Below are 27,403 nucleotides of genomic sequence, written 5' to 3'. Positions count from 1 at the left end.
TGCCTTGTGGATCCAGAACTGGCTTGCCTGCAGAAGGCAGAGAGTGGTTGTAGATGGGTCTTTTTCTGAATGGAGGTCGGTCACCAGTGGTGTGCCCCAGGGATCTGTTCTGGGATCCTTGCTGTTTGTCATTTTCATAAATGACCTGGATGAGGAAGTGGAGGGATGGGTTGGTAAGTTTGCCGACGACACGAAGGTTGGTGGTGGATAGTTTGGAGGGATGTCAGAAGCTGCAGTGTGACATAGATAGGATGCAAGATTGGGCGGAGAAGTGGCAGATGGACTTCAACCCGGATAAATGTGTAGTGGTCCATTTTGGCAAGTCAAATGGGATGAAGGAGTATAATATTAAGGGCAAGACTCTTAGCAGTGTAGAGGATCAGAAGGACCTTGGGGTCCGGGTCCATAGGATTCTTAAATCGGCCTCGCAGGTAGAGGAGGTGGTTAAGAAGGTGTATGGTGTGCTGGCCTTCATCAATCGAGGGATTAAGTTTAGGAGTCGGGAGATAATGATGCAGCTTTATAAGACCCTCGTCAGACTCCACTTGGAGTACTGTGCTCAGTTCTGGTCGCCTCATTACAGGAGGGATGTGGAAATGATTGAAAGGGTGCAGAGAAGATTTACAAGGATGTTGCCTTGATTGGTTGGCATGCCTTATGAGGATAGGTTGAGGAAGCTCGGTCTTTTCTCCTTGGAGAGACGAAGGATGAGAGGTGACCTGATAGAGGTTTACAAGATGTTGAGAGGTACAGATCGGGTGGATTCTCGGAGGCTTTTTCCCAGGGCTGAAATGGCTGCTACGAGAGGACACAGGTTTAAGGTGCTGGGAGTAGGTACAGAGGAGATGTCGGAGTAAGTTTTTCACACAGAGGGTGGTGGGTGAGTGGAATCGGCTGCCGTCAGTGGTGGTGGAGGCAAACTCGATAGGGTCTTTTGAGAGACTTCTGGATGAGTACATGGAACTTACTAGGATTGAGGGTTATCGGTAAGCCTATATATAAGCCTAGGTAGGTAGGGACATGATCGGCGCAACTTGTGGGCCGAAGGGCCTGTTTGTGCTGTATTTTTTCTATGTTCTATGTTCTAACCCCGTTAGCCAGTCATTGGGGAAAAGACTGAGGAATGCTGAAGGAAGTCTTAACAATGCACTTCGAAAATTATAGTGTGATCAGACAAAAGAAATTCTGTTTGAAAAATAACTAATAGCGTAGATCAAGGAGAACCACGAGATATAATAAACCTGGATTTACAAAAGCATTTGATAAGGTTCCACATAAAATGTTAATAGGCAAGATAAGGGCTTATGGAATTGGGGTGATATATTAGCATGGATAGAAGATTGGTTAATGGACTGGAAGCACAATGCAGTGTTGTAACTGATGATCAGTGCTGCGGCCTCAGTTATTTACAATCTATATTAATCTTTCAAACAAAGAGACAGAGAATATTGACCTGTATTTTGCTGTCCTAATAGCAGTGAACACTGCAAATTTTGCCACTACAATGGCATTGCAACTTCTGGGGAACCCTCTTACACTCCAATCTGGATATTGCGGTGTGGTTGAAAGAGCTCCGGGAGAGTCCTGACAGATGGTCTTTCAGACCAAAAACTTGGGTTGATTGACCTGGATATATACTGTTACTCACACTGACGTATTTATGTCTGCTTGGAGCACAGCAGCCCCAGCTTTGCGGAGAAATCCAGCTTCCCCACCTGCCTCCGCTTCCACCACTCCACCTGTCCTCACTGTAGCAGCTCCTCAGTCCTGGATGATTTGACTACAGTTTCTATGATTGTCTCAACCCTCAATCTGATAGTTATATTTTCAGTCAATTGAATGACAAGAACTGAAGGTAGATATTTTGATGGTATCAGGCAAGAACTTTCAAAAGTTAATTGGGGAAGTTTGTGGGAAGGCAAAGGGATGTCTGGTAAGTGGGAGACTTTCAAAAGTGGGTTAACCAGGGTTCAGGGTAAGCACATTCCTCTTAGTGTGAAGGGCAAGGCTGGTAAAAGTAGGGAATTCTGGATGACTCGGGATATTGAGGCCCTGGTCAAGAAGAAGAAGGAGGCACATGACATGCATAGGCAGCTGGGATCAAGTGAATCCCTTGAAGAGTATAGGGGCTGTCGGAGTTGAGTTGAGAGAAATCAGGAGGGCAAAATGGGGACACGAGATGGTTTTGGCAGATAAGGCAAAGGAAAATCCAAAGAGCTTCTACAAATACATAAAGGCCAAAAAAGTAACTAGGGAGAGAGTAGGGCCTCTTAAGAATCAACAAGGTCATCTATGTGCAGATCCACAAGAGATGGCTGAGATCCTAAATGAATATTTCTCATCAGTATTTACTTTTGAGAAAAGCATGGATGTTGGGGAACTTGGAGAAATAAATAGTGATGTCTTGAGGAGTGTACAGATTATAGAGAAGGAGGTGCTGGAAGTCTTAAAGCGCATCAAGGTAGATAAATCCCCAGGACCTGATGAAGTGTATCCCAGGACATTGTGGGAGGCTGGGGAGGAAATTGCGGGTCCCTGAGCATAGATATTTGGATCATCGATAGTCACAGGTGAGGTGCCTGAAGATTGGAGGGTGGCAAATATTGTGCCTTTGTTTAAAAAGAGCTGCAGGGAAAAGCCTGGGAACTACAGGCCGGTGAGCCTCACATCTGTGGTGGGTAAGCTGATGAAAGATATTTTGAGAGACAGGATCTCAAGGCATTTGGAGACGCAAGGACTGATTAGGGACAGTCAGCATGGCTTTGTGAGTGGAAAATGTCTCTCAAATTTGAATGAATTTTTTGAAGGGGTAACCAAGAAGGTAGATGAGGGCAATGCAGTTGATGTTGTCTACATGGAGTTTAGCAAGGCCTTTGACAAGGTACCACATGATAGGTTGTTGCATAAGGTTAAATCTCAGGATCCAGGGTGAGGTAGCTAAATGGACACAAAATAGCCTTGATGACAGAATAAGAAGTCTCACAACACCAGGTTAAAGTCCAACAGGTTTATTTGGTAGCAAAATCCACGAGCTTTCGGAGAGCTGCTCCTTCGTCAGGTAAAAGTGGGAGTTCTGTTCACAAACAGGGCATATAAAGACACAAACTCAATTTACAAAATAATGGTTGGAATGTGAATGTTTACAGGTAATCAAGTCTTAAAGGTACAGACAATGTGAGTGGAGAGAGGGTTAAGCGCAGCTCAGAGAGATCTGTATTGTCTCCAGCCAGAACAGTTAGTGAGATTTTGCAAGCCATGGGGGTTACAGATAGTGTGACATGAACCCAAGATCCTGTTTGAGGCCGTCCTCGTGTGCGGAACTTGGCCATCAGTCTTTGCTCAGCGACTCTGCGCTGTCGTGTGTTGTGAAGGCCGCCTTGGAGAACGCTTACCCGAAGATCCGAGGCTGAATGCCCGCGGTCACGGGCTTTATATAACTTTTATACTCTGCCCCATCCGATGAAGGCAAGCATGCCATATGCTTTCTTCATCACCTTTTCCACCTATGCTGCCACTTTTAAGGATCTGGGCGGCACGTGGCACAGTGGTTTGGGCAGCATGGTGGCAGTGGTTAGCACTGCTGCCTCTCCGCTCCAGGGACCCGGGTTCAATTACCGACTTGAGTCACTGTCTGTGTGGAGTTTGCAAGTTCTCCCCGTGTCTTAATGGCTTTCATCCGGGTGCTCCAGTTTCCTCCCACAGTCCAAATTAAGCATTGGCCATGTTTAATTGTCCCTTGGTGTCCTGGGATGCGTCAGTTAGAGGGATTAGCAGGGTAAATTTGTGGGGGGGCCTAGGTGGGATAGTTGTCGGTGCAGACTCGAAGGGCTGAATGGCCTCCTTCTGCACTGTAGGGTTTCTCTGATTCTATGATCTGTGGACCTGTACTCCCAGATCTACCAAAATGCACACCTTGCATTTGTCCGGATTAAATTCCATCTGCCATTTCACAGCCCAATTTTCCAGCCTATTTATATCCTGCTGTACTCTCTGACAATCTTCATCACTATCCGCAACTCTGCCAATCTTAGTATCATCTGCAAACTTGCGAATCAGATCAGCTATGTTTTCTTCCAAGTCATTTATATATATATTACAAACAGTAGAGGTCCCAACACTGACCCCTGCAGAACGCCATTAGTTTACTTGGGACTACTTCAGACTTTTTACTTCAGACTACTCTCTGAACCTTACGAGCCTGGTTGAGTTCTTTGAAAATGTGACCAAACACATTGACGAAGGAAGAGCGGTGGATGTGGTCTATATGGACTTCAGCAAGGCGTTCGATAAGGTCCCCCATGCAAGACTTCTTGAGAAAGTGAGAGGGCATGGGATCCAAGGGGCTGTTGCCTTGTGGATCCAGAACTGGCTTGCCTGCAGAAGGCAGAGAGTGGCTGTGGAGGGGTCTTTCTCTGCATGGAGGTCAGTGACCAGTGGAGTGCCCCAGGGATCTGTTCTGGGACCCTTGCTGTTTGTCATTTTCATAAATGACCTGGATGAGGAAGTGGAGGGATGGGTTGGTAAGTTTGCTGACGACACCAAGGTAGGTGGTGTTGTGGATAGTTTGGAGGGATGTCAGAAGTTGCAGCGAGACATAGATAGAATGCAAGACTGGGCGGAGAAGTGGCAGATGGACTTCAACCCGGATAAGTGTGTAGTGATCCATTTTGGCAGATCCAATGGGATGAAGCAGCAGTATAATATGAAGGGTACCATTCTTAGCAGTGTAGAGGATCAGAAGGACCTTGGGGTCCGGGTCCATAGGACTCTTAAATCGGCCTCGCAGGTGGAGGATGCGGTCAAGAAGGCGTACGGCGTACTAGCCTTCATTAATCGAGGGATTGAGTTTAGGAGTCGGGAGATAATGCTGCAGCTTTATAGGACCCTGGTTAGACCCCACTTGGAGTACTGCGCGCAGTTCTGGTCACCTCATTACAGGAAAGATGTTGAAGCCATTGAAAGGGTGCAGAGGAGATTTACAAGGATGTTGCCTGGATTGGGGGGCATGCCTTATGAGGATAGGTTGAGGGAGCTTGGTCTCTTCTCCCTGGAGAGACGAAGGATGAGAGGTGACCTGATAGAGGTTTACAAGATGTTGAGAGGTCTGGATAGGGTAGACTCTCAGAGGCTATTTCCAAGGGCTGAAATGGTTGCTATGAGAGGACACAGGTTTAAGGTGCTGGGGGGTAGGTACAGAGGAGATGTCAGGGGTAAGTTTTTCACTCAGGGGATGGTGGGTGAGTGGAATCGGCTGACGTCGGTGGTGGTGGAGGCAAACTCGTTGGGGTCTTTTAAGAGACTTCTGGATGAGTACATGGGATTTAATGGGATTGAGGGCTATAGATAGGCCTAGAGGTAGGGATATGATCAGCGCAACTTGTGGGCCGAAGGGCCTGTTTGTGCTGTGGCTTTCTATGTTCTATGTTCTATGTTTACCCCAGTTTACCCCAGTCCAACGCCGGCATCTCCACATCATGAATGCCATTCGTTACAGACTTCCATTCCGAAAAACACTCTTCCACTGCTACCCTCTGTCTTCTATGGCCAAGCCGGTTCTGAATCCATCTAGCTAGTTCACCCCTGATCCCATGAGATTTAATCTTTTGCACCAGCCTGCCATGAGGGACCTTGTCAAATGCTTTACTAAAGTCCATGCAGACAACATGCACAGCCCTGCCCTTGTCAGTCATTTTTGTCACCAACTCAATTAAATTAGTGAGACCTGACCTTTCTGGTACAAAGCCATGCTGTCTGTCGCTAACAAGACCATTCCGTTCCAAATGTGTATCGATCCTTTTCTGGTTTCCTTTTGAAAACATCAAAGATATTTATCTCAGTGACTTCCTGTGGTAATGAGTTCGACATCTTAACCACTCTAAAATTATTGTCCTGTTGGATTTGTTAGTAATTACTTGTAATGATAGCCACTAGTTTTAGATTATTCCACAAGTGGAAACTTTCATTTCAGATCCAATCTGTTCATTTGTTCATAATTTAAGGACCTCTTGGGTCAGCCCTTCTCTTATCTTTTTTTAAAATGTCCTAATGTCTCCCAGTCACTTAATCTCTCAATTCCAGGTGTGTTTTTTGCATTCTGCAGTGCTTCCACGTCCTCTTTCCCTTATGGAGATCAGAACTGGTCACTGACGAGGGACCTCTGTAAACTTGACCCATCACAAAGAACAAAGAAAATTACAGCACAGGAACAGGCCCTTCGGCCCTCCAAGCCTGCACCGACCATGCTGCCCGAATTAACTAAAACCCCCGACCCTTCTGGGGACCATATCCCTCTATTCCCATCCTATTCATGTACTTGTCAAGATGCCCCTTAAAATCACCTACTCCTTTGGCCCTGAAAGACACTTCTGTCATTCAATCTCTCCTCACAAACCTTCTTTTTATCCTTGTATTACCAATCCTATGCTTAATACCTCTTGCATCTTAAGCTTTTCCCAGTTCCGATGACCTGAAATGTTGACTCTGTTTCAATCCCCACAGGTGCTGTCTGACTTGTTGAGGATTTCCAGCATGTTCTGCTTTTATTTTTGCTCAACTACTTTTGAATTCTATGCCATTTTTGATTGCTTTACTGATCTAGAAACATAGAAAAACTACAGCACAAAACAGGCCCTTCGGCCCCACAAGTTGTGCCGAACATATCCCTACCTTTTAGGCCTACCTATAACCCTCCATCCTATTAAGTCCCATGTGCTCATCCAGGAGTCTCTTAAAAGACCCTATTGAGTTTGCCTCCACCACCACCACTGACGGCAGCCGATTCCACTCGCCCACCACCCTCTGTGTGAAAAACTTCCCCCTAACATCTCCTCTGTACCTACCCCCCAGCACCTTAAACCTGTGTCCTCTCGTAGCAGCCATTTTCACCCTGGGAAAAAGCCTCTGAGAGTCCACCCGATCTATGCCTCTCAACATCTTATACACCTCTATTAGGCCTACTCTCATCCTACGTCTCTCCAAGGAGAAAAGACCGAGCTCCCTCAGCCTATCCTCATAAGGCATGCCACTCAATCCAGGCAACATCCTTGTAAATCTCCTCTGCACCCTTTCAATCTTTTCCACATCCTTCCTGTAATGAGGCGACCAGAACTGAGCACAGTACTCCAAGTGGGGTCTGACGAGGGTCTTATATTGCTGCATCATTATCCCCGGACTCCTAAACTCAATCCCTCGATTGATAAAGGCCAGCACGCCATACGCCTTCTTAACCACCTCCTCCACCTGCGGGGCTGATTTTAGAGTCCTATGGACCCGGACCCCAAGGTCCTTCTGATCCTCTACAGTACTAAGAGTCTTTCCCTTTATATTGTACTCCTTCATCCCGTTTGACCTGCCAAAATGGACCACGACGCATTTATCTGGGTTGAAGTCCATCTGCCACTTCTCCGCCCAGTCTTGCATCCTATCTATGTCCCTCTGTAACTTCTGACATCCCTCCAGACTATCCACAACCCCACCAACCTTCGTGTCGTCAGCAAACTTACCAACCCATCCCTCCACTTCCTTATCCAGGTCATTTATGAAAATGACAAACAGCAAGGGTCCCAGAACAGATCCCTGGGGCATACCACTGGTGACCGACCTCCATTTAGAAAAAGACCCATCTATACCCACACTCTGCCACCTTTGGGCAAGCCAGTTCTGGATCCACCGGGCAGCAGCCCCTTGGATCCCATGCCCTCTCACTTTTTCTCGAAGCCTTGCATGGGGGACCTTATCGAACGCCTTGCTAAAATCCATATAAACCACATCTACCGCTTTCCCTCCGTCAATGTGTTTAGTCACATTTTCGAAGAACTCCACCAGGCTCGTAAGGCACGATCTGCCTTTGACAAAGCCATGCTGAGTATTCTTGAGCATACTAAACCTCTCTGAATGCTCATAAATCTTGTCCCTCAGGATCTTCTCCATCAGCTTACCAACCACTGAGGTTAGACTCACCGGTCGGTAATTTCCTGGGCTATCCCTGTTCCCCTTCTTGAAAATAGGAACCACATCCGCAATCCTCCAATCCTCCGGCACCTCCCCCGTCTCCATCGACGACGCAAAGATCATCGCCAGATCTGTGAAGCTATTTTTAATGATTTGTTAACCTGTATCCATAGACCCCTTGCTCTTCTTCCCCATTCAGTTTCTGATTTCTGTGTTTCAATTACGCTGCATTCTTCAAACCTGTTAACTCTACCCCTAGTTCTGCATCATCTGCAAATTTTGATGTTGTGTAACTTGTTCCCAAGTCCAAACTATTAATATAAATTGAGTATCAGTGAACTGAGCACTGATCCCTGTAGAACAATGCATTCTACCTTGCTTCAATCTAAATTGGATATAGATCAGTTGGAGACTTGGGTGGAGAGATGGCAGATGGAGTTTAATCCGGACAAATGTGAGGTAATGCATTTTGGAAGGTCTAATACAGATAGGAAATGTACAGTAAATGGCAGAACCCTTAGGAGTATTGATAGGCAAAGGGATCTGGGTGTACAGGTACACAGGTCACTGAAAGTGGCAATGCAGGTGGAGAAGGTAGTCAAGAAGGCATTCGGCATGCTTGCCTTCATCGGCCAGGGTATTGAGTTTTTAAAATTGGCAAGTCATGTTGACGCTTTACAGAACCTTAGTGAGGCCGCACTTGGAATATAATGTTCAATTCTGGTCGCCACACCACCAGAAGGATGTGGAGGCTTTGGAGAGGGTACAGAAAAGATTTACCAGGATGTTGCCTGGTATGAGGAAAGGTTGGAGAAACTTGGTTTGTTCCCGCTGGAGCGAGGGAGGTTGAGGGGAGACCTGATAGAAGTCTGCAAGATTATGAGAGGCATGGACAGAGTGGATAGTCGGAAGCTTTTTCCCAGGGTGGAAGAGTCAATTACTAGGGGGCACAGATTTAAGGTGCGAGGGGCAAGGTTTAAAGGAGATGTACGAGGCAGATTTTTTACACAGAGGGTGGTGGGTGCTTGGAACTCGTTGTCGGGGGAGGTAGTGGAAGCGGATACGGTAGTGACTTTTAAGGGGCGTTTTGACAAGTACATGAATGGGATGGGAATAGAGGGATATGGTCCCTGGAAGGGTAGGGCTTTTCAGTTAAGTCAGGCAGCATGGTCGGTGCAGGGCCGAAGGGCCTGTTCCTGTGCTGTAATTTTCTTTGTTCTTTGTTCTAAGTAACTATCCTTTACCCTCCTCTATTTTTAAATTAAATTTGTTATCCATCCAGCTGTTTGTCCTCTTGCTCTAACCTCTGAGCCTATCATATGATACCTTGTCACAGGCCATTTACAAATCTCATTTTCAGACTGAACTGCCCTTGTGTAAATTTCCATTATCTTTTCAGAGTTCCATCAAGTTATTTAAGCATGATTTAATTTTTGGAATCCATGCTGACTATTTTTAACAATTTCTGTGTCCAGATGCTATCCTATCACTTGTTTCTGTATTGATTTCAGTATTTTTCCCATGATGGTTTTCTTCACTAAACCTTTGTCTCTATAATTTTGACAAATAACTTTGTCTGTATCAGATTTTCCCTCAATCTCCTTTGCCCCAAGGAGAATGACCCTCGCCTTACTCCAACCTAACCTTATAACTAAAATACCTCATCCCTGGAACCATTCTGTTAAACCTCCTCTGCAGCCTCTCAAGGACCCTCACCAGAGAACCCCTCCAAAACAGAAAGAGGTTGTTCAGCCCATCAAGTCTGCGCCGACCTCCCTGAAGAGCCTCCCTCCGCCCTGTCCCTGTCAACCTCACCCATTTACCACCTAATCTACACATCTTTTGAACTGTGGAGGAAACCGGAGGACCCGGAGGAAACCCACACAGACACAGGAAGAATGTGGAACTCCATACAGTCACCAAAGGTCGGCATCAAACTCATGTCCCAGGCATTGTGAGGCACCATGCCACCTGTTCTTCCCAAAGTGTGGTGACCAGAATTCTAGTTGCGATCTAACCAGAGCTTTATAAACAATACCCCTATTTAGAGATCCCTAATGCTTTGCAAATCACTTCCTCTCAATATGTCCTGCCACCTTCAAAGGTCGATGCACATTAACTCCCAGGTCACTGAGCATGTATATTCTGTGCCCATAAGTCTATAGCACCTCTCCCAATCCCTTATCCAAATTGCATCTCATACATCTGTGTTAACTTCCATCTGCCATGTGTCTGCCCATTCTGCTAGCCTATCTATGTCAATTGCAGTCAATTAGTATCATCCTCATTGTTTGCCATTCCTCCAAATTAGGTGCATCAACAAATTTTGACATTTTTCTGTCTGTTCCAATATTTTAAATCATTTATATCTATCAAAACAAGCTGTAGTTCCAGCGCTGAACCCCAGGCAACACCACTGTCCATCATTCTCCAGTCTGAAAAAGAAGCATTTAGCAATCAATCTTTGAACTTCATAATTTATGTGATGAAAACTGAATATCCATTGAAGATGTAAGCGGACACAAAAATTAAACTATATGAATTGAGATAAAAACTGAAACAGGGAGTTTCAACCTTTGACAGCAAAGCCATTGTGAGAGCAGGAATTTCAAATGAGACAATGTGACTGTGAATTTCTTTCCTGTTGGAATTAGGTTGTGGAGCTGTGCTCAATGAATGTGGTGAAGTTGAGCTTGATGCCATGATCATGGATGGAAAAAGCCTTGATACAGGAGCAGTTGCTGCTGTCAGAAACATAGCTAATCCAACAAAGCTTGCTCGACTGATCCTGGAACAGGTAGAGTTTACTCCTAAAATATAAATTTCCACCCGAGATCATCAGCACCAAGAGGATGTGTTAGCTCTTTGTAAGAGAAAATCATTTTCTTGAACAAGTTCTGAGACTGACAACTACTACTACTAAAGCCGTTGAGTACTTGATATAAATAACAGTGCTAAAGACTGGAGAGAGATTGGAATTAGCTCTCCGTTTTACTGACCATATTGGAGTTCAATCTGGAACAAAGAACAGTACAGCACAGAACAGGCCCTTCGGCCCACGATGTTGTGCCGAGCTTTATCTGAAACCAAGATCAAGCTATTCCACTCCCTATCATCCTGGTGTGCTCCATGTGCCTATCCAATAACTGCTTAAATGTTCCTCAAGTGTCTGACTCCACTATCACTGCAGGCAGTCCATTCCACACCCCAACCACTCTCTGCGTAAAGAACCTACCTCTGATATCCTTCCTATATCTCCCACCACGAACCCAATAGTTATGCCCCCTTGTAATAGCTCCATCCACCCGAGGAAATAGTCTTTGAACGTTCACTCTATCTATCCCCTTCATCATTTTATAAACCTCTATTAAGTCTCCCCTCAGCCTCCTCCGCTCCAGAGAGAACAGCACTAGCTCCCTCAACCTTTCCTCATAAGACCTACCCTCCAAACCAGGCAGCATCCTGGTAAATCTCCTCTGCACTCTTTCCAGTGCTTCCACATCCTTCTTATAGTGAGGTGACCAGAACTGCACACAATATTCCAAATGTGGTCTCACCAAGGTCCTGTACAGTTGCAGCATAACCCCACGGCTCTTAAACTCCAATAATAAAAGCTAACACACTATAGGCCTTCTTCACAGCTCTATCCACTTGAGTGGCAACCTTTAGAGATCTGTGGATATGGACCCCAAGATCTTTCTGTTCCTCCACAGTCTTCAGAACCCTACCTTTGACCCTGTAATCCACATTTAAATTAGTCCTACCAAAATGAATCACCTCACATTTAGCAGGGTTAAACTCCATTTGCCATTTTTCAGCCCAGCTTTGCATCCTATCTATGTCTCTTTGCAGCCTACAACAGCCCTCCACCTCATCCACTACTCCACCAATCTTGGTGTCATCAGCAAATTTACTGATCCACCCTTCAGCCCCCTCCTCTAAGTCATTAATAAAAATCACAAAGAGCAGAGGACCAAGCACTGATCCCTGTGGCACTCCGCTAGCAACCTGCCTCCAATCCGAAAATTTTCCATCCACCACCACCCTCTGTCTTCGATCAGACAGCCAGTTATCCAATCGGTCAACTTTCCCTCTATCCCACACCTCCTCACTTTCATCATAAGCCGACCATGGTGGACCTTCTCAAACGCCTTACTAAAATCCATGTATATGACATCAACTGCCCTACTTTCATCAACACACTTAGTTACCTCCTCAAAAAATTCAATCAAATTAGTGAGGCATGACTTGCCCTTCACGAATCCGTGCTGACTATCCCGGATTAATCCGCATCTTTCTAAATGGTCGTAAATCCCATCCCTCAGGACCTTTTCCATCAATTTACCAACCACCGAAGTAAGACTAACCGGTCTATAATTACCAGGGTCATTTCTATTCCCTTTCTTAAACAGAGGAACAACATTCGCCATTCTCCAGTCCTCTGGCACCATCCCCGTGGACAGTGAGGACCCAAAGATCAAAGTCAAAGGCTCTGCAATCTCATCCCTTGCCTCCCAAAGAATCCTAGGATATATTTCATCAGGCCCAGGGGACTTATCGACCTTCAGTTTATTCAAAACTGCCAGGACATCCTCCCTCCGAACATCTATTTCCTCCAGCCTATTAGCCTGTAACACCTTCTCTTCCTCAAAAACATGGCCCCTCTCCTTGGTGAACACTGAAGAAAAGTATTCATTCATCACCTCGCCTACCTCTACTGACTCCATACACAAGTTCCCACTCCTGTCCTTGACCGGCCCCAACCTCACCCTGGTCATTCTTTTATTCCTCACATAAGAGTAAAAAGCCTTGGGGTTTTCTTTGATCCAACCCGCCAAGGACTTCTCATGTCCCCATCTCGCTCTCCCAAGCCCCTTTTTGAGCTCGTTCCTTGCTAACTTGTAACCCTCAATCGAGCCATCTGAACCTTGTTTCCTCATCCCTACATAAGCTTCCCTCTTCCTTTTCACAAGACATTCCACCTCTTTCGTGAACCATGGTTCCCTCACTCGGCCATTTCCTCCCTGCCTGACAGGGACGTACCTTTCAAGGACACCCAGTATTTGTTCCTTGAAAAAGTTCCACTTTTCATTAGTGCCTTTCCCTGACAGTTTCTGTTCCCAACTTATGCCCCCTAATTCTTGCCTAATCGCATCATAATTACCTCTCCCCCAATTGTAAACCTTGCCCTGCCGTATGGCCCTATCCCTCTCCATTGCAATAACAAAAGACACCGAATTGTGGTCACTATCTCCAAAGTGCTCTCCCACAACCAAATCTAAAACTTGGCCCGGTTCATTTCCCAGTACCAAATCCAATGTGGCCTCACCTCTTGTCGGCCTATCCACATATTGTGTCAGGAAACCCTCCTGCACACACTGCACAAAAACTGCCCCATCCGAACTATTTGACCTACAAAGGTTCCAATCAATATTTGGAAAGTTAAAGTCCCCCATGACAACTACCCTGTGACCCCCACACATATCCATAATCTGCTTAGCAATTTCTTCCTCCACATCTCTATTACTATTTGGGGGCCTATAGTAAACTCCTAACAACGTGACCGCTCCTTTCCTATTTCTAACCTCAGCCCATATTACCTCAGTGTGCAGATCCCCCTCGAAGTGCCTTTCCGCAGCCGTTAAACTATCCTTGATTAACAATGCCACTCCTCCACCTCTTTTACCAGCTTCCCTACACTTACTGAAACATCTATACCCCGGAACGTCCAACAACCATTCCTGTCCTTGTTCTACCCACATCTACGTAATGGCCACAACATCGTAGTCCCAAGTACCAATCCACGCCCCAAGTTCATCTACCTTGTTCCGGATGCTCCTTGCATTGAAGTAGACACACTTCAACCCACCTACCTGTCTACCGGTACCCACCCTTGACCCTGATACCTTCCCCAATACCTCACCACCCTCAACACTGACTTTTGGACTACAACTCCTTTTCCCACTCCCCTGACAAATTAGTTTAAACCCCCCTGAAGAGCCGTATCAAATTTCCCTCCCCGGATATTGGTGCCCCTCTGGTTCAGGTGCACCCCGTCCTGTTTGTACAGGTCCCACCTTCCCCAGAATGTGTTCCAATTATCCACGTATCTGAAACCCTCCCTCCTACACCATCCCTGCAACCACATGTTTAACTGCACTCTCTCCCTGTTCCTCAACTCGCTATCACGTGGTACTGGCAACGTACCAGAGATGACCACATGTTTTGCCTTGGCTCTCAGCTTCCAGCCCAGCTCCCGAATTTCCTGTTTTAAATCTCCATTCCTTCTCTTACCTATGTCATTGGTACCAATGTGTACCACGACTTGTGACTGTTTCCCCTCCCCCTTAAGAATCCGGAAAACACGGTCCGAGACGTCACGGACCTTGGCATCCGGTAGGCAACATACCATCCGTGAGTCTCTTTTGCTGCCACAGAACCTCCTATCTATCCCACTAACTAACGAGTCCCCAATAACTATTGCCCTCCCGCTCTCCCTCCCGAGCCACAGAGACGGACACAGTGCTGGAGATCCTCTCACTGCGGCTCATCACTGGTATGTCATCCCCCTCAACCGTATCCAAAGCGGAATACTTGTTGCTCAGGGGAACGACCACCGGGGATCCCTGCACTGACTGCTTCCTCCCAGTCCCTCTCACCGTCACGCATCTGCTTTCATTCCTCGGAGTAACTGTATTCCTAAAGCTTCTGTCTACGGCCACCTCTGCGTCCCTAATGATCCTAAGTTCATCCAACTCCAGCTCCAGTTCCCTCACACGGTTTTGGAGGAGCTGCAGATGGGTGCACTTCCCACAGGTGTAATCAGCAGGGACACTGTCGTCGTCCCTCACCTCAAACATAGTGCAAGAGGAACATAGTACTGCCTGCACACCCATCCCCTCTAGATACCTTGCCAGTACCAGGTAGAAACAGCAAAAATGAATTTAAACTCACCCCTGCTCGCCCTGTCCCCCGAAGCCCTGTGAGCCAAAGCCTTATAGCTCACACTCTGCTTCCCACTCACTCAAGCCCTGTGAGCCAAAGCCTTATAGCTCACACTCTGCTTCCCACTCACTCAAGCCCTGTGAGCCAAAGCCTTATAGCTCACACTCTGCTTCCCACTCACTCAAGCCCTGTGAGCCAAAGCCTTATAGCTCACACTCTGCTTCCCACTCACTCAAGCCCTGTGAGCCAAAGCCTTATAGCTCACACTCTGCTTCCCACTCACTCAAGCCCTGTGAGCCAAAGCCTTATAGCTCACACTCTGCTTCCCACTCACTCAAGCCCTGTGAGCCAAAGCCTTATAGCTCACACTCTGCTTCCCACACACTCCTCTGCCCGCTCCCGACGCTGCCCGCTGTATACTGCAGCCTACCTTTTATACTTCACGTGCTTAAAAAACCCTTCCCAGACTCCTTAGCAGCCCACTTCCAGTTTTCACTTTAAACTCAAAATCCTACTGCAAAGGTAAAGGCCAAAATTAATCACACACTAGCTGACTAATTAAATAAATAAACAATTCAATTAATCTCTCACCAGCACTGCTGCCTCCAATCAGTCCCTCTCAGCTTGCTCCAGTGGAACAATGAGGGGGAACCTCCCAGGTAACTGACTTTTAAAGTTAAAATAAACCCCTCCCCAAACTCCTTAGCAGCCCACTTCCAGTTTTCACTTTAAACTTAAAATACTACTGCAAAAGTAAAGGCCAAAAAAAAACCACACACTCGCTGACTAATTAAATAAATAAACAATTCAATTAATCTCTCACCAGCACTGCTGCCTCCAATCACTCCCTCTCAGCTTGCTCCAGTGGAACAATTAGCTTCCTGAAACATCTGAATCCCGGCACCTGGAGTATCCAGTCCTGTCCCTGAGACATCCAAGTCTCCGTAATGGCCACCACATCATACTTCCAGGCATCGATCCACGCTCTGAGCTCATCCCCTTTATTCACTGTACTCCTGGCATTAAAGTAAACACATCTCAATCCTTTGGTCTGAGCTCTCCCCTTCTCTATTCCCTATCCATCCGCCCTCTTGCACCATCTATAACCCTTCTCTGTTTGCGAGCTACCTTCCTCTCTCTCAGTCACCTCATTTTGATCCCCTCCCCCCAACCTATCTCGTTTAAACTCTCCCCAGTAGCCTTAGACAACCTTCCTGCCAGGATATTGGTCCCCCTGGGATTCAAGTGCCACCCGTTTTTTGTGTACAGGTCACACCTGCCCCTGAAGAGGTCCCAATGGTCCAGGAACCTGAATCCCTGCTCCCTGCGCCAGTCCCTCAGCCACACATTCATCCTCCACCTCACTCCATTCCTGTCCTCACCTTCCCGTGGCACAGGCAGCAATCCTGAGATTACTACTTTTGCTTTCCTCCTTCTCAGCTGTCTCCCTCGTTCCCTATACTCTCTTTTCATGACCCCTTCCCCCTTCCTTCCCACATCGCGGTACCAATATGTACCGCTACCTTCGGCTCCTCTCCCTCCCACCTCAGGATTTCTGGGACTCGCCCAGTGACATCCTGGATCCCAGCCCCAGGGAGGCAGACCACCATGCGAGACTCCCGTCTGCCTTCGCAAAATCGCCTGTCCGACCCCCTGACTGTCGAGTCCCCGATTAATACTGCCTTCCTCCTCTTTTCTTTAGCCCTCTGAGTTACAGGGCCGGACTCCACCCCGGAGACACGGCCACTGCTGCTTCCCCCAGGCGGGTTGTCCCCCCAACAGTACTCAGGCAGGAGTACTTGTTGTGCAGGGGCACACCCACCGGGGTGCTCTCAATCACCCGAGCTTTACCCTTCCTGGCCGTCACCCACTTGGCCTCCACCCGTGGCCCTGGTGTGACCACCTGATGAAAGCTCTTGTCTATCACCTCCTCATTCTCCCTTAACAGCCTAAGACCCTCGAGCTGCAGTTCCAGCTCCCTAACACGGTCCCTCAGGAACCGCAGCTCGACACACCCCTCACAGATGTGGATGTCCGGGAGGCCAGATGCCAATGTTATTCCTTTGTTTAAGAAGGGTAGCAAGAATAATCCAGGTAATTACAGGATGGTGAGCCTTACGTCAGTGGTAGGGAAATTATTGGAGAGGATTCTTCGAGACAGGATTTACTCCCACTTCGAAATAAGTGGACGTATTAGCGAGAGGCAAAATGGTTTTGTGAAGGTGAGGTTGTGTCTCACGAACTTGATCGAGTTTTTTGAGGAAGTGACGAAGATGATTGAGGGTAGGGCAGTGGATGATGTCGACAGTGAGGCCTTTGACAAGGTCCCTCATGGCTGACTTGTGCAGAAGGTGAAGTCGCATGGGATCAGAGGTGAGCTGGCAAGGTGGATACAGGACTGGCTCGGTCATAGAAGACAGAGGGTAGCAGTGGAAGGGTGCGTTTCTGAATGGAGGGCTGTGACAAGTGGCATTCCTCAGGGCTCCGTGCTGGGACTTTTGCTGTTTGTAATATATATAAATGATTTGGAGGAAAATGTAATTGGATTGATTAGCAACTTTGCGGACGACACAAAGGTTCGTGGATTTGCAGATAGCAGTGAGGACCATCAGAGGATACAGCAGGATATAGATTGGTTGGAGGCTTGGACGGAGAGATAGCAGATGGAGTTTAATCCGGACAAATGTGAGGTAATGCATTTTGGAAGGTTTAATACAGATAGGAAATATACAGTAAATGGCAGAACCCTTAAGAGTATTGATAGGCAGAGGGATCTGGGTGTACAGGTACACAGGTCACTGAAAGTGGCAACGCAGGTGGAAAAGGTGTTCAAGAAGGCATATGGCATGCTTGCCTTCATCAGCTGGGACATTGAGTTTAAAAATTGGCAAGTCATGTTGCAGCTTTATAGAACCTTAGTTAGGCCGCACATGGAATATCGTGTTCAATTCTGGTCGCCACACTACCAGAAGGATGTGGAGGCTTTGGAGAAGCTGCAGAAAAGGTTTACCAGGATGTTGCCTGGTATGGAGGGCATTTGCTATGGGGAGAGATTGGAGAAACTTGATTTATTCTCACTGGAACGACGGAGGTTGAGTGGCGACCTGATAGAAGTCTACAAGATTATGAGGGGCATGGACAGAGTGCATAGTCAGATGCTTTTTCGAAGGGTTGAAGAGTCAATTACTCGGGGGCACAGGTTTAAGGTGCGAGGGGCAAGGTTTAAAGGAGATGTACGAGGCAAGTTTTTTTGCACAGAGGGTGGTGGGTGCCTGGAACTCGCTGCCAGGGGAGGTCGTGGAAGCAGTTACGATAGTGAGTTTTAAGGGGCGTCTGGACAAATACATGAATATGTTAGGAATAGAGGGATATGGTCCCCGGAAGGGTAGGGGGTTTTAGTTCAGTCAGGCAGCATGGTCGGTGCAGGCTTGGAGGGCCGAAGAGCCTGTTTCTGCGCTGTAATTTTCTTTGTTCTTTAATACCATGCTCTCCCACAGCATGCACTTTGCGAGACTATCAAATTTAGAACCAAATCTCTGCTTTCCAGGATGGTCAGTGAGTCATTCTCATCATCAAACTTTGAATGGCTGAACCTTGGTTTTTAACTACTGAACCTTAATTGCTGTTCGTATTTTTGCGTCGTCTTTCTACACTTTTTTAGAAATGCCCCTTTCAAACCATGAGTATGAATCAGGGCAGAAGCATGCTCCAAACTGAACTGCTGTCTAAATGCCGTATTCTCTGCCAGTGAGTTTTCTACCTTTAATCTTCGTGGTCTGAACAGTCAGTCGGAATTGCAGTTAGGAACCCGAGTGAGATGGTCCACTCGCTTTCATCAAGTCCATTGAAGCAAGGTGCATAAGATTAAGAACTCTGCAGAAACAGAGTGTGGATGTAAATCTGAATCTCTTCAATCTTACTGGCTATTGTCTAATTGTTAGACCTAAAATGCGCAAATAACTTAGATTTGCCTAATTATAGAATGCTGTTGTTGGCTGTGCCTTTCAAGCCAGTGATATCTTGATTGCACTGACTGAATCAGAAAGAAATATGTACCTTTTTGAATAACTCAGACAAGTTCAAGTGGATTGAGCGGTCTGCTCCAGAATGTAGTGACTTCAGCGAGGAGCAGCACAGCCGGCTGCAAGACTCAAACGGTGCAGGGGGCCTTCTGCTGGGGCTACATCCTCCACACGTCTCTGGCTGCCAGATTTCTGGCATCGTCAGCTCCGTGCCAGAAATTGATGCGGAGCTGAATAAGTTATGTTAATGGGGATTTCCATCTGATGTGGGCCCAAGACTGAAGTCTCCGGGCCCGATTGCGGCCCAACCCTGCTGGAGTGAAGCGGGGCCATGGAAGCCCCCCATGAGTTGGGGGTAATGGGGGGTGAACGATGGGGGTGGGGTTCTCGTTGCCACTCTGTACTCGGGCTTAGTCATGACGTGGAGATGCTGGCGTTGGACTGGGGTAAACACAATAAGAAGTTTAACAACACCAGGTTAAAGTCCAACAGGTTTATTTGGTAGCAAAAGCCACACAAGCTTTCGGAGCCTTAAGCCCCTTCTTCAGGTGAGTGGGAAATCTGTTCATAAACAGGGCATGTAAAGACACAAACTCAATTTACAGAATAATGGTTGGAATGCGACAGAGTCAGCAGGGCATTGAGCCATGGGTTTGAGAGGTTGACATCAGAAGTTGACCCTGTCATCGCCAAAAGTTCACTTTTCAGCACAAAACATGCTGAGTAGGAGCAGCAACATTGCTGTCTTTTTTCGGGATGCCAACATTCATGGTGAGGCAGGGACGGTGAGACTGAGCCCTGGACGTTCTGCCATTTAATGTCACTAATTTATTCACATTGTACAAGTCCATATCCCTCCTGACAGCTGACTACAGGTGAGAGGCAACACCAGTATCAGGAAACCACCAGGAACAATGGCAATCAGAAGCAATGTGAGTTGGTGGGGAGGGTGTGGGGTTGGGGACATTGGAGGTCAGTCAGGGTTGGTGGCGGCGGGGTGGAGTCGAGCGAGGTCAGCCGTTATGGGAAGGAGAGGTCAGCAGTCGGGTCGGAGGTGTGGGAAAGAGGTCATTAGTTGGAGTTTGGTGGGGGGAAGAGGTGAGCTGTCGGGTCGGAAGGGGGAAGTGGTCAGCAGTCGGGTCGGAAGGGGGAAGTGGTCAGCAGTCGGGTCAGAGGGGGGAAGTGGTCAGCAGTCGGGTCGGAGGGGGGAGAGGTCAGCAGTCAGGTCGGAAGGGGGAAGTGGTCAGCAGTCGGGTCGGAGGGGGGAAGTGGTCAGCAGTCAGGTCGGAGGGGGGAAGTGGTCAGCAGTCAGGTCGGAGGGGGGAAGTGGTCAGCAGTCGGGTCGGAGGGGGGAAGTGGTCAGCAGTCGGGTCGGAGGGGGGAAGTGGTCAGCAGTCGGGTCGGAGGAGGGAAGTGGTCAGCGGTCTGGTCGGAGGGGAGGAGTGGTCAGCAGTCAGGTCGGGCAGGTGGGAGAGGTCAGTCAAATTGGAGGGGGGAGGAGAGGTCAGCAATCGGGTCGGCGGGGGGAGAGGTCAGCAGTCGGGTCGGGGAGCAGAGGTCAGCAATCGGGTCGGGGAGCAGAGGTCAGCAATCGGGTCGGGGGGAGAGGTCAGCAGTCGGGATGAGGACATGGGGAGGTCAGCATTCCGGGTCACGGGGGAGGGAGTGGTCAGCAGTCAGGGTCGAGGGGGGTGTGGAAGAGGTCAGCATGCCGGGTCGGGGCAGGGCAAGAGGTCAGCATTCCATGCGGGGCAGGGGAGAGGTCAGCATTCCGGGGCGGGGTGGGGGTCCACAGTCAGAGGTGGAGGCTGGATGGGCATCAGTGGTTCCAGTTGTGGGGAGTGGGTGGCCCCCTTCACACAAATGCTGGCAGCTTTTTTCTTTCGGTGAAATGCCGCGTGGGAAACCTGAGCTGCTGGAGGGAATTTTAAATTGGGTTTGATGTCTTCAGGACCAATGATGGGACAATTAATATCAAAGTGAGACTATTGGCAAGTGCAACATTGATTCTAATCTGATGTCAGGGTAGTCTCTTCAGCTGCAGTCAGGTTTTGCTGGTCCAAAGCTGGTGGTTCTTGGTTGATGAATTGAAGTTTATTTCGCATTAAATATTGGCTGATTCCAAATGTCAGACGTGGTGCAATGATATTTATGTCTCAAATCTGATTTATTACCTACTTCCCATGGCCTTTAGTGTCTCTGTTACTGCTCCAGATTCCTTGGTACTTTAGATACACCTAAACCCATTCATTTGGTTTGTTTAAATCTGATTGTTAAATGCTGATTGGAACCTACTTCTTTTCTAGACCAATCATGTGATGCTGAGTGACCGAGGTGCATCGCGTTTCGCTAAATCAGTAGGTCTCCCAGAAATCCCAATGGAATTTTTGATTACGGAAAGATCGAGAGAACGATGGAGGACTAAACTCTCAGGAGCCTCTACTCCAGTGGATTCACAGATGTAAATTCATTTAATTCGAACCTCCTGTTCTCATTGGACAAGGTTTAATAGTCTCTACAGCAGACAGAATTCTAAACATATATGACATTCTTGCCAACTCTGTTTTTAGACAAAGAACAAAGAACAATACAGCACAGGAACAGGCCCTTCGGCCCTCCAAGCCCATGCCGCTCCCTGGTCCAAACGAGACCATTCTTTTGTATCCCTCCATTCCCACTCCGTTCATATGGCTATCTAGATAAGTCTTAAACGTTCCCAGTGTGTCCGCCTCCACCACCTTGCCTGGCAGCGTATTCCAGGCCCCCACCACCCTCTGTGTAAAATATGTCCTTCTGATATCTGTGTTAAACCTCCCCCCCTTCACCTTGAACCTATGACCCCTCGTGAACGTCACCACCGACCTGGGGAAAAGCTTCCCACCGTTCACCCTATCTATGCCTTTCATAATTTTATACACCTCTATTAAGTCTCCCCTCATCCTCCGTCTTTCCGGGGAGAACAACCCCAGTTTACCCAATCTCTCCTCATAACTAAGCCCCTCCATACCAGGCAACATCCTGGTAAACCTCCTCTGTACTCTCTCCAAAGCCTCCACATCCTTCTGGTAGTGTGGCGACCAGAACTGGACACAGTATTCCAAATGCGGCCGAACCAACGTTCTATACATCTGCAACATCAGACCCCAACTTTTATACTCTATGCCCCGTCCTATAAAGGCAAGCATGCCATATGCCTTCTTCACCTCCTTCTCCACCTGTGACGTCACCTTCAAGGATCTGTGGACTTGCACACCCAGGTCCCTCTGCGTATCTACACCCTTTATGGTTCTGCCATTTATCGTATAGCTCCTCCCTACAATATTTCTACCAAAATGCATCACTTCGCATTGATCAGGATTGAACTCCATCTGCCATTTCTTTGCCCAAATTTCCAGCCTATCTATATCCTTCTGTAGCCTCTGAGAATGCTCCTCACTATCTGCAAGTCCTGCCAATTTTGTGTCGTCCGCAAACTTACTGATCACCCCAGTTACACCTTCTTCCAGATCGTTTATATAAATCACAAACAGCAGAGGTCCCAATACAGAGCCCTGCGGAACACCACTAGTCACAGGCCTCCAGCCGGAAAAAGACCCTTCCACTACCACCCTCTGTCTTCTGTGACCAAGCCAGTTCTCCACCCATCTAGCCACCTCCCCTTTTATCCCATGAGATCCAACCTTTTTCATCAGCCTACCATGAGGGACTTTGTCAAACGCCTTACTAAAGTCCATATAGACGACATCCACAGCCCTTCCCTTGTCAACCATTCTAGTCACTTCTTCAAAAAACTCCACCAGGTTAGTGAGGCATGACCTCCCTCTCACAAAACCATGCTGACTATCGTTAATGAGTTTATTCCTTTCTAAACGGTTTCGATTTCATAGAATCATAGAAACCGTACAGTTTCTGTTGGTGCAGATTCGGCCCATCGAATCTGCACTAACAGCAATCCCACCCAGGCCTATCCCCACAACCCCACATACTTACCTTGCTATCCCTCTAACATATACATCCTGGGACACTAAGGGTCAATTTAGCATGGCCAATCAACCTAACCTGCACATCTTTGCACTGTGGGAGGAAACTGGAGGACCCGGAGGAAACCCACGCAGACACGGGGAGAATGTGCAAACTCCACATAGACAGGGACCCATGCATTGATTGATTCCAATCAATAATACTGCTTGATTGAACTTATTCCTGGAAGAATTGATCTTTGGGTTCATGTTAATAAGGCTGTGCAGAAACTTGTGTTTTCCTTCAGCATAATTCCCAGCAGAATTTCATGTCATGAGATTGAAGATTTAAGCAGCTGCAAATTTGAACAAGAATTTGAATGCATATTCCAGTTCAAGGATATGAGCCTATGAAATAATTTTAATCAGACTTTTCTGTTTCATTTGTTAAAATGACAATGTAATACTGAAGGATGCTTCACTAACACTTAGCTTAAGGAATTATAAACCATTTAAACTTCATCTTTGATTTTTTCGCTAACACAGTGACCATGGGACAATTGGTGCTGTTGCATTAGACACTGATGGGAATGTGGCCTGTGCCACCTCGACTGGAGGACTAAACAACACGTTGGTGGGTCGAATTGGTGATACTCCTTGTATTGGTACAGTATTTCCTCTTGTTTCCTGCTTAGTTTTCCTAAATTTTCTGCTTTCAAGTGCTGCTGTATATATGTATTCACAATGACTCAAGGGGAGGTGATAGCAATCACATGTCTCCCTCCATTTATCAGTTTGATGGGATACAGGATGAAGGGTTCCCTAGGGGGAAAAGCTGAAACCAATTCTCTTCACCCATCTCTAATTCTTCCACTGATTTACCTTAACTCTGTTTTCTGGTTCCTGATCCTCCTTTCCGTGGAACTAGTTTCTTTTTCCTTACTCTATTAAAACCATGCATGTTTTTGAACACCTCTATCAAATCTTCCCTCAACCTACTCTGCTGTAAGAGGAATAACCCAAGCTTCTCTAGTCTCTTTACATAACTCGCCTGTATCCTCAGTACCATTTTATTGCTTTGACACCATCCTAAAGTATGTTTCCACACAGTCAACCACAATTCTCCAGCTGGCTCCTAACTAATGATTTATCAAGATTTTGAGAATGTCTATTCTGTGCCTTCATTTTTAGAGCCACGGATCTCATGCTTTAAGTCTTTATGTTTGATTCACTTTCAAAAATTTGTTTGCATAACCCACAGATATCTCTGTTTCAAATTGTGCCATTTATTTTGTACTGCCTCTCCTCACTGATCCCATCAATGTGGGCGATTCTACCAAAAACATTTTAAGTGTTGAATTCGCATAAGAATGGAGTGAATCATGCTGGTTTTTTTCAGCGGGAGTTTCAAAATGAATCTCCCATGCTCTGTGTGCTGCAGAATGCACTAGCGTAAATCCTGTTGAAAATCAGTGGGCGGGGCTTATTCCCACTGAAGAGGTCGGCAGCATAGCGCTGTGCGGGCCATTGCACATGCTCCGATCTGTCAGCGTCTCCACAGTAATTTGCTTTTATTTCATCAGCCATGTCCGTCTGCCCATTTTGTCAATTTGTTTGTGATGTTTGTTCCAATTGTACTGTTTACTGTTTGCTATTTACACGCTGCCCTTTTGGCTGAATGCAGATATCAATTTGGGCTTATCTTCACTGTACTGCTTAATATTTTAGACACTAATTTTCAAAGGGCAGCAAGAATCCCCCTGCAGTGTACAAGGTGATGTCAGGTTCCACAGTCGCTGCCATTTTAACAGACTCCCTTCTCTACTTGTATCAAAAATAAAATATTGCTGATCCTGGGAGTCTGAAATAAAAGCTGGAACTTATCAGGGCTGACAGGATGTGTAGAGACAGAAATAATTACCTTCCTTCAGAACCCTGTTTTTCTCTCACTATACATGCTGACAGGCCAGACAGTTGCAGCATTTTCAATTTCATTTTGTCTCCCTAGATCCATGACTTATTCGGACTCTGGCTGTTTGTGTGAACGGGAGAGCCCTGAGATGGGAATCTCAGTAAGAAGTTTAACAACACCAGGTTAAAGTCCAACAGGTTTATTTGGTAGCAAAAGCCACACAAGCTTTCGGAGCTCCCAGCCCCTTCTTCAGGTGAGTGGGAATTCTGTTCACAAACAGGGCATATAAAGACACAAACTCAATTTACATGAATAATGGTTGGAATGCGAATACTTACAACTAATCAAGTCTTTAAGAAACAAAACAATGTGAGTGGAGAGAGCATCAAGACAGGCTAAAAAGATGTGTATTGTCTCCAGACAAGACAGCCAGTGAAACTCTGCAGGTCCAGGCAACTGTGGGGGTTACAAATAGTGTGACATGAACCCAATATCCCGGTTGAGGCTGTCCTTGTGTGTGCAGAACTTGGCTATCAGTTTCTGCTCAGCGACTCTGCGCCGTCGTGTGTCGTGAAGGCCGCCTTGGAGAACGCTTACCCGAATATCAGAGGCCGAATGCCCGTGACCGCTGAAGTGCTCCCCAACAGGAAGAGAACAGTCTTGCCTGGTGATTGTCGAGCGGTGTTCATTCATCCGTTGTCGTAGTGTCTGCATGGTTTCCCCAATGTACCATGCCTCGGGACATCCTTTCTTCCAGCGTATCAGGTAGACAACGTTGGCCGAATTGCAAGAGTATGTACCGTGTACCTGGTGGATGGTGTTCTCACGTGAGATGATGGCATCTGTGTCGATGATCCGGCACGTCTTGCAGAGGTTGCTGTGGCAGGGTTATGTGGTGTCATGGTCACTGTTCTCCTGAAGGCTGGGTAGTTTGCTGCGGACAATGGTCTGTTTGAGGTTGTGCGGTTGTTTGAAGGCAAGAAGTGGGGGTGTGGGAATGGCCTTGGTGAGATGTTCGTCTTCATCAATGACATGTTGAAGGCTCCGGAGGAGATGCCGTAGCTTCTCCGCTCCGGGGAAGTACTGGACAACGAAGGGTACTCTGTCCACTGTGTCCCGTGTTTGTCTTCTGAGGAGGTCGGTGCGGTTTTTCGCTGTGGCGCGTTGGAACTGTTGATCAATGAGTCGAGCGCCATATCCTGTTCTTATGAGGGCATCTTTCAGCGTCTGGAGGTGTCTGTTGCGATCCTCCTCATCCGAGCAGATCCTGTGTATACGGAGGGCTTGTCCGTAGGGGATGGCTTCTTTAACGTGTTTAGGGTGGAAGCTGGAGAAGTGGAGCATCGTGAGGTTATCCGTGGGCTTGCGGTACAGTGAGGTGCTGAGGTGACCATCCTTAATGGAGATGCGTGTGTCCAAGAATGCAACCGATTCCGGAGAGTAGTCTATGGTGAGTCTGATGGTGGGATGGAACTTGTAGATGTCATCATAGAGTTGTTTCAGTGATTGTTCACCATGAGTCCAAAGGAAGAAAATGTCATCGATGTATCTCGTGTATAGCATCGGTTGAAGGTCCCGTGCGGTGAAGAAGTCTTGTTCGAACCTGTGCATGAAGATGTTGGCATATTGAAGATGGCATATTCGCACCTCAATATGCCAACATCTTCATGCACAGGTTCGAACAAGACCTCTTCACCGCACGGGACCTTCAACCGATGCTATACACTAGATACATCGATGACATTTTCTTCCTTTGGACTCATGGTGAACAATCACTGAAACAACTCTATGATGACATCAACAAGTTCCATCCCACCATCAGACTCACCATAGACTACTCTCCAGAATCGGTTGCATTCTTGGACACACGCATCTCCATTAAGGACGGTCACCACTGTACCGCAAGCCCATGGATAACCTCACGATGCTCCACTTCTCCAGCTTCCACCCTAAACATGTTAAAGAAGCCATCCCCTACGGACAAGCCCTCCGTATACACAGGATCTGCTCGGATGAGGAGGATCGCAACAGACACCTCCAGACGCTGAAAGATGCCCTCATAAGAACAGGATATGGCGCTCGACTCATTGATCAACAGTTCCAACGCGCCACAGCGAAAAACCGCACCGACCTCCTCAGAAGACAAACACGGGACACAGTGGACAGAGTACCCTTCGTTGTCCAGTACTTCCCCGGAGCGGAGAAGCTACGGCATCTCCTCCGGAGCCTTCAACATGTCATTGATGAAGACGAACATCTCACCAAGGCCATCCCCACACCCCCACTTCTTGCCTTCAAACAACCGCACAACCTCAAACGGACCATTGTCCGCAGCAAACTACCCAGCCTTCAGGAGAACAGTGACCATGACACCACACAACCCTGCCACAGCAACCTCTGCAAGACGTGCCGGATCATCGACACAGATGCCATCATCTCACGTGAGAACACCATCCACCAGGTACACGGTACATACTCTTGCAACTCGGCCAATGTTGTCTACCTGATACGCTGCAAGAAAGGATGTCCCGAGGCATGGTACATTGGGGAAACTATGCAGACGCTGCGACAACGGATGAATGAACACCGCTCGACAATCACCAGGCAAGACTGTT

The 27,403-nt window shown here is 47.3% G+C and overlaps 1 protein-coding gene across 4 annotated transcripts in view; it reads left to right on the top strand.

The window, feature by feature from the left end:
• Positions 1-27,403, top strand: part of asrgl1 (asparaginase and isoaspartyl peptidase 1) — a 52,846-nt gene that overhangs the window by 9,288 nt on the left and 16,155 nt on the right. For all 4 annotated transcript variants that reach the window (XM_078213759.1, XM_078213761.1, XM_078213760.1 and 1 more), the window contains exons 3-5: positions 10,605-10,747; positions 21,224-21,378; positions 23,423-23,541. In XM_078213759.1, coding sequence (XP_078069885.1) covers positions 10,605-10,747; positions 21,224-21,378; positions 23,423-23,541 — 417 coding nt within the window. The remainder of the gene's footprint in view (positions 1-10,604; positions 10,748-21,223; positions 21,379-23,422; positions 23,542-27,403) is intronic.

The sequence above is a fragment of the Mustelus asterias genome, chromosome 5, assembly GCF_964213995.1.
Source record: "Mustelus asterias chromosome 5, sMusAst1.hap1.1, whole genome shotgun sequence".
NCBI classification, from domain to species: domain Eukaryota; kingdom Metazoa; phylum Chordata; class Chondrichthyes; order Carcharhiniformes; family Triakidae; genus Mustelus; species Mustelus asterias.
The sequence above is the reverse complement of the archived record's forward strand: the minus strand, read 5'-3'. Positions and strand labels throughout refer to the sequence as shown.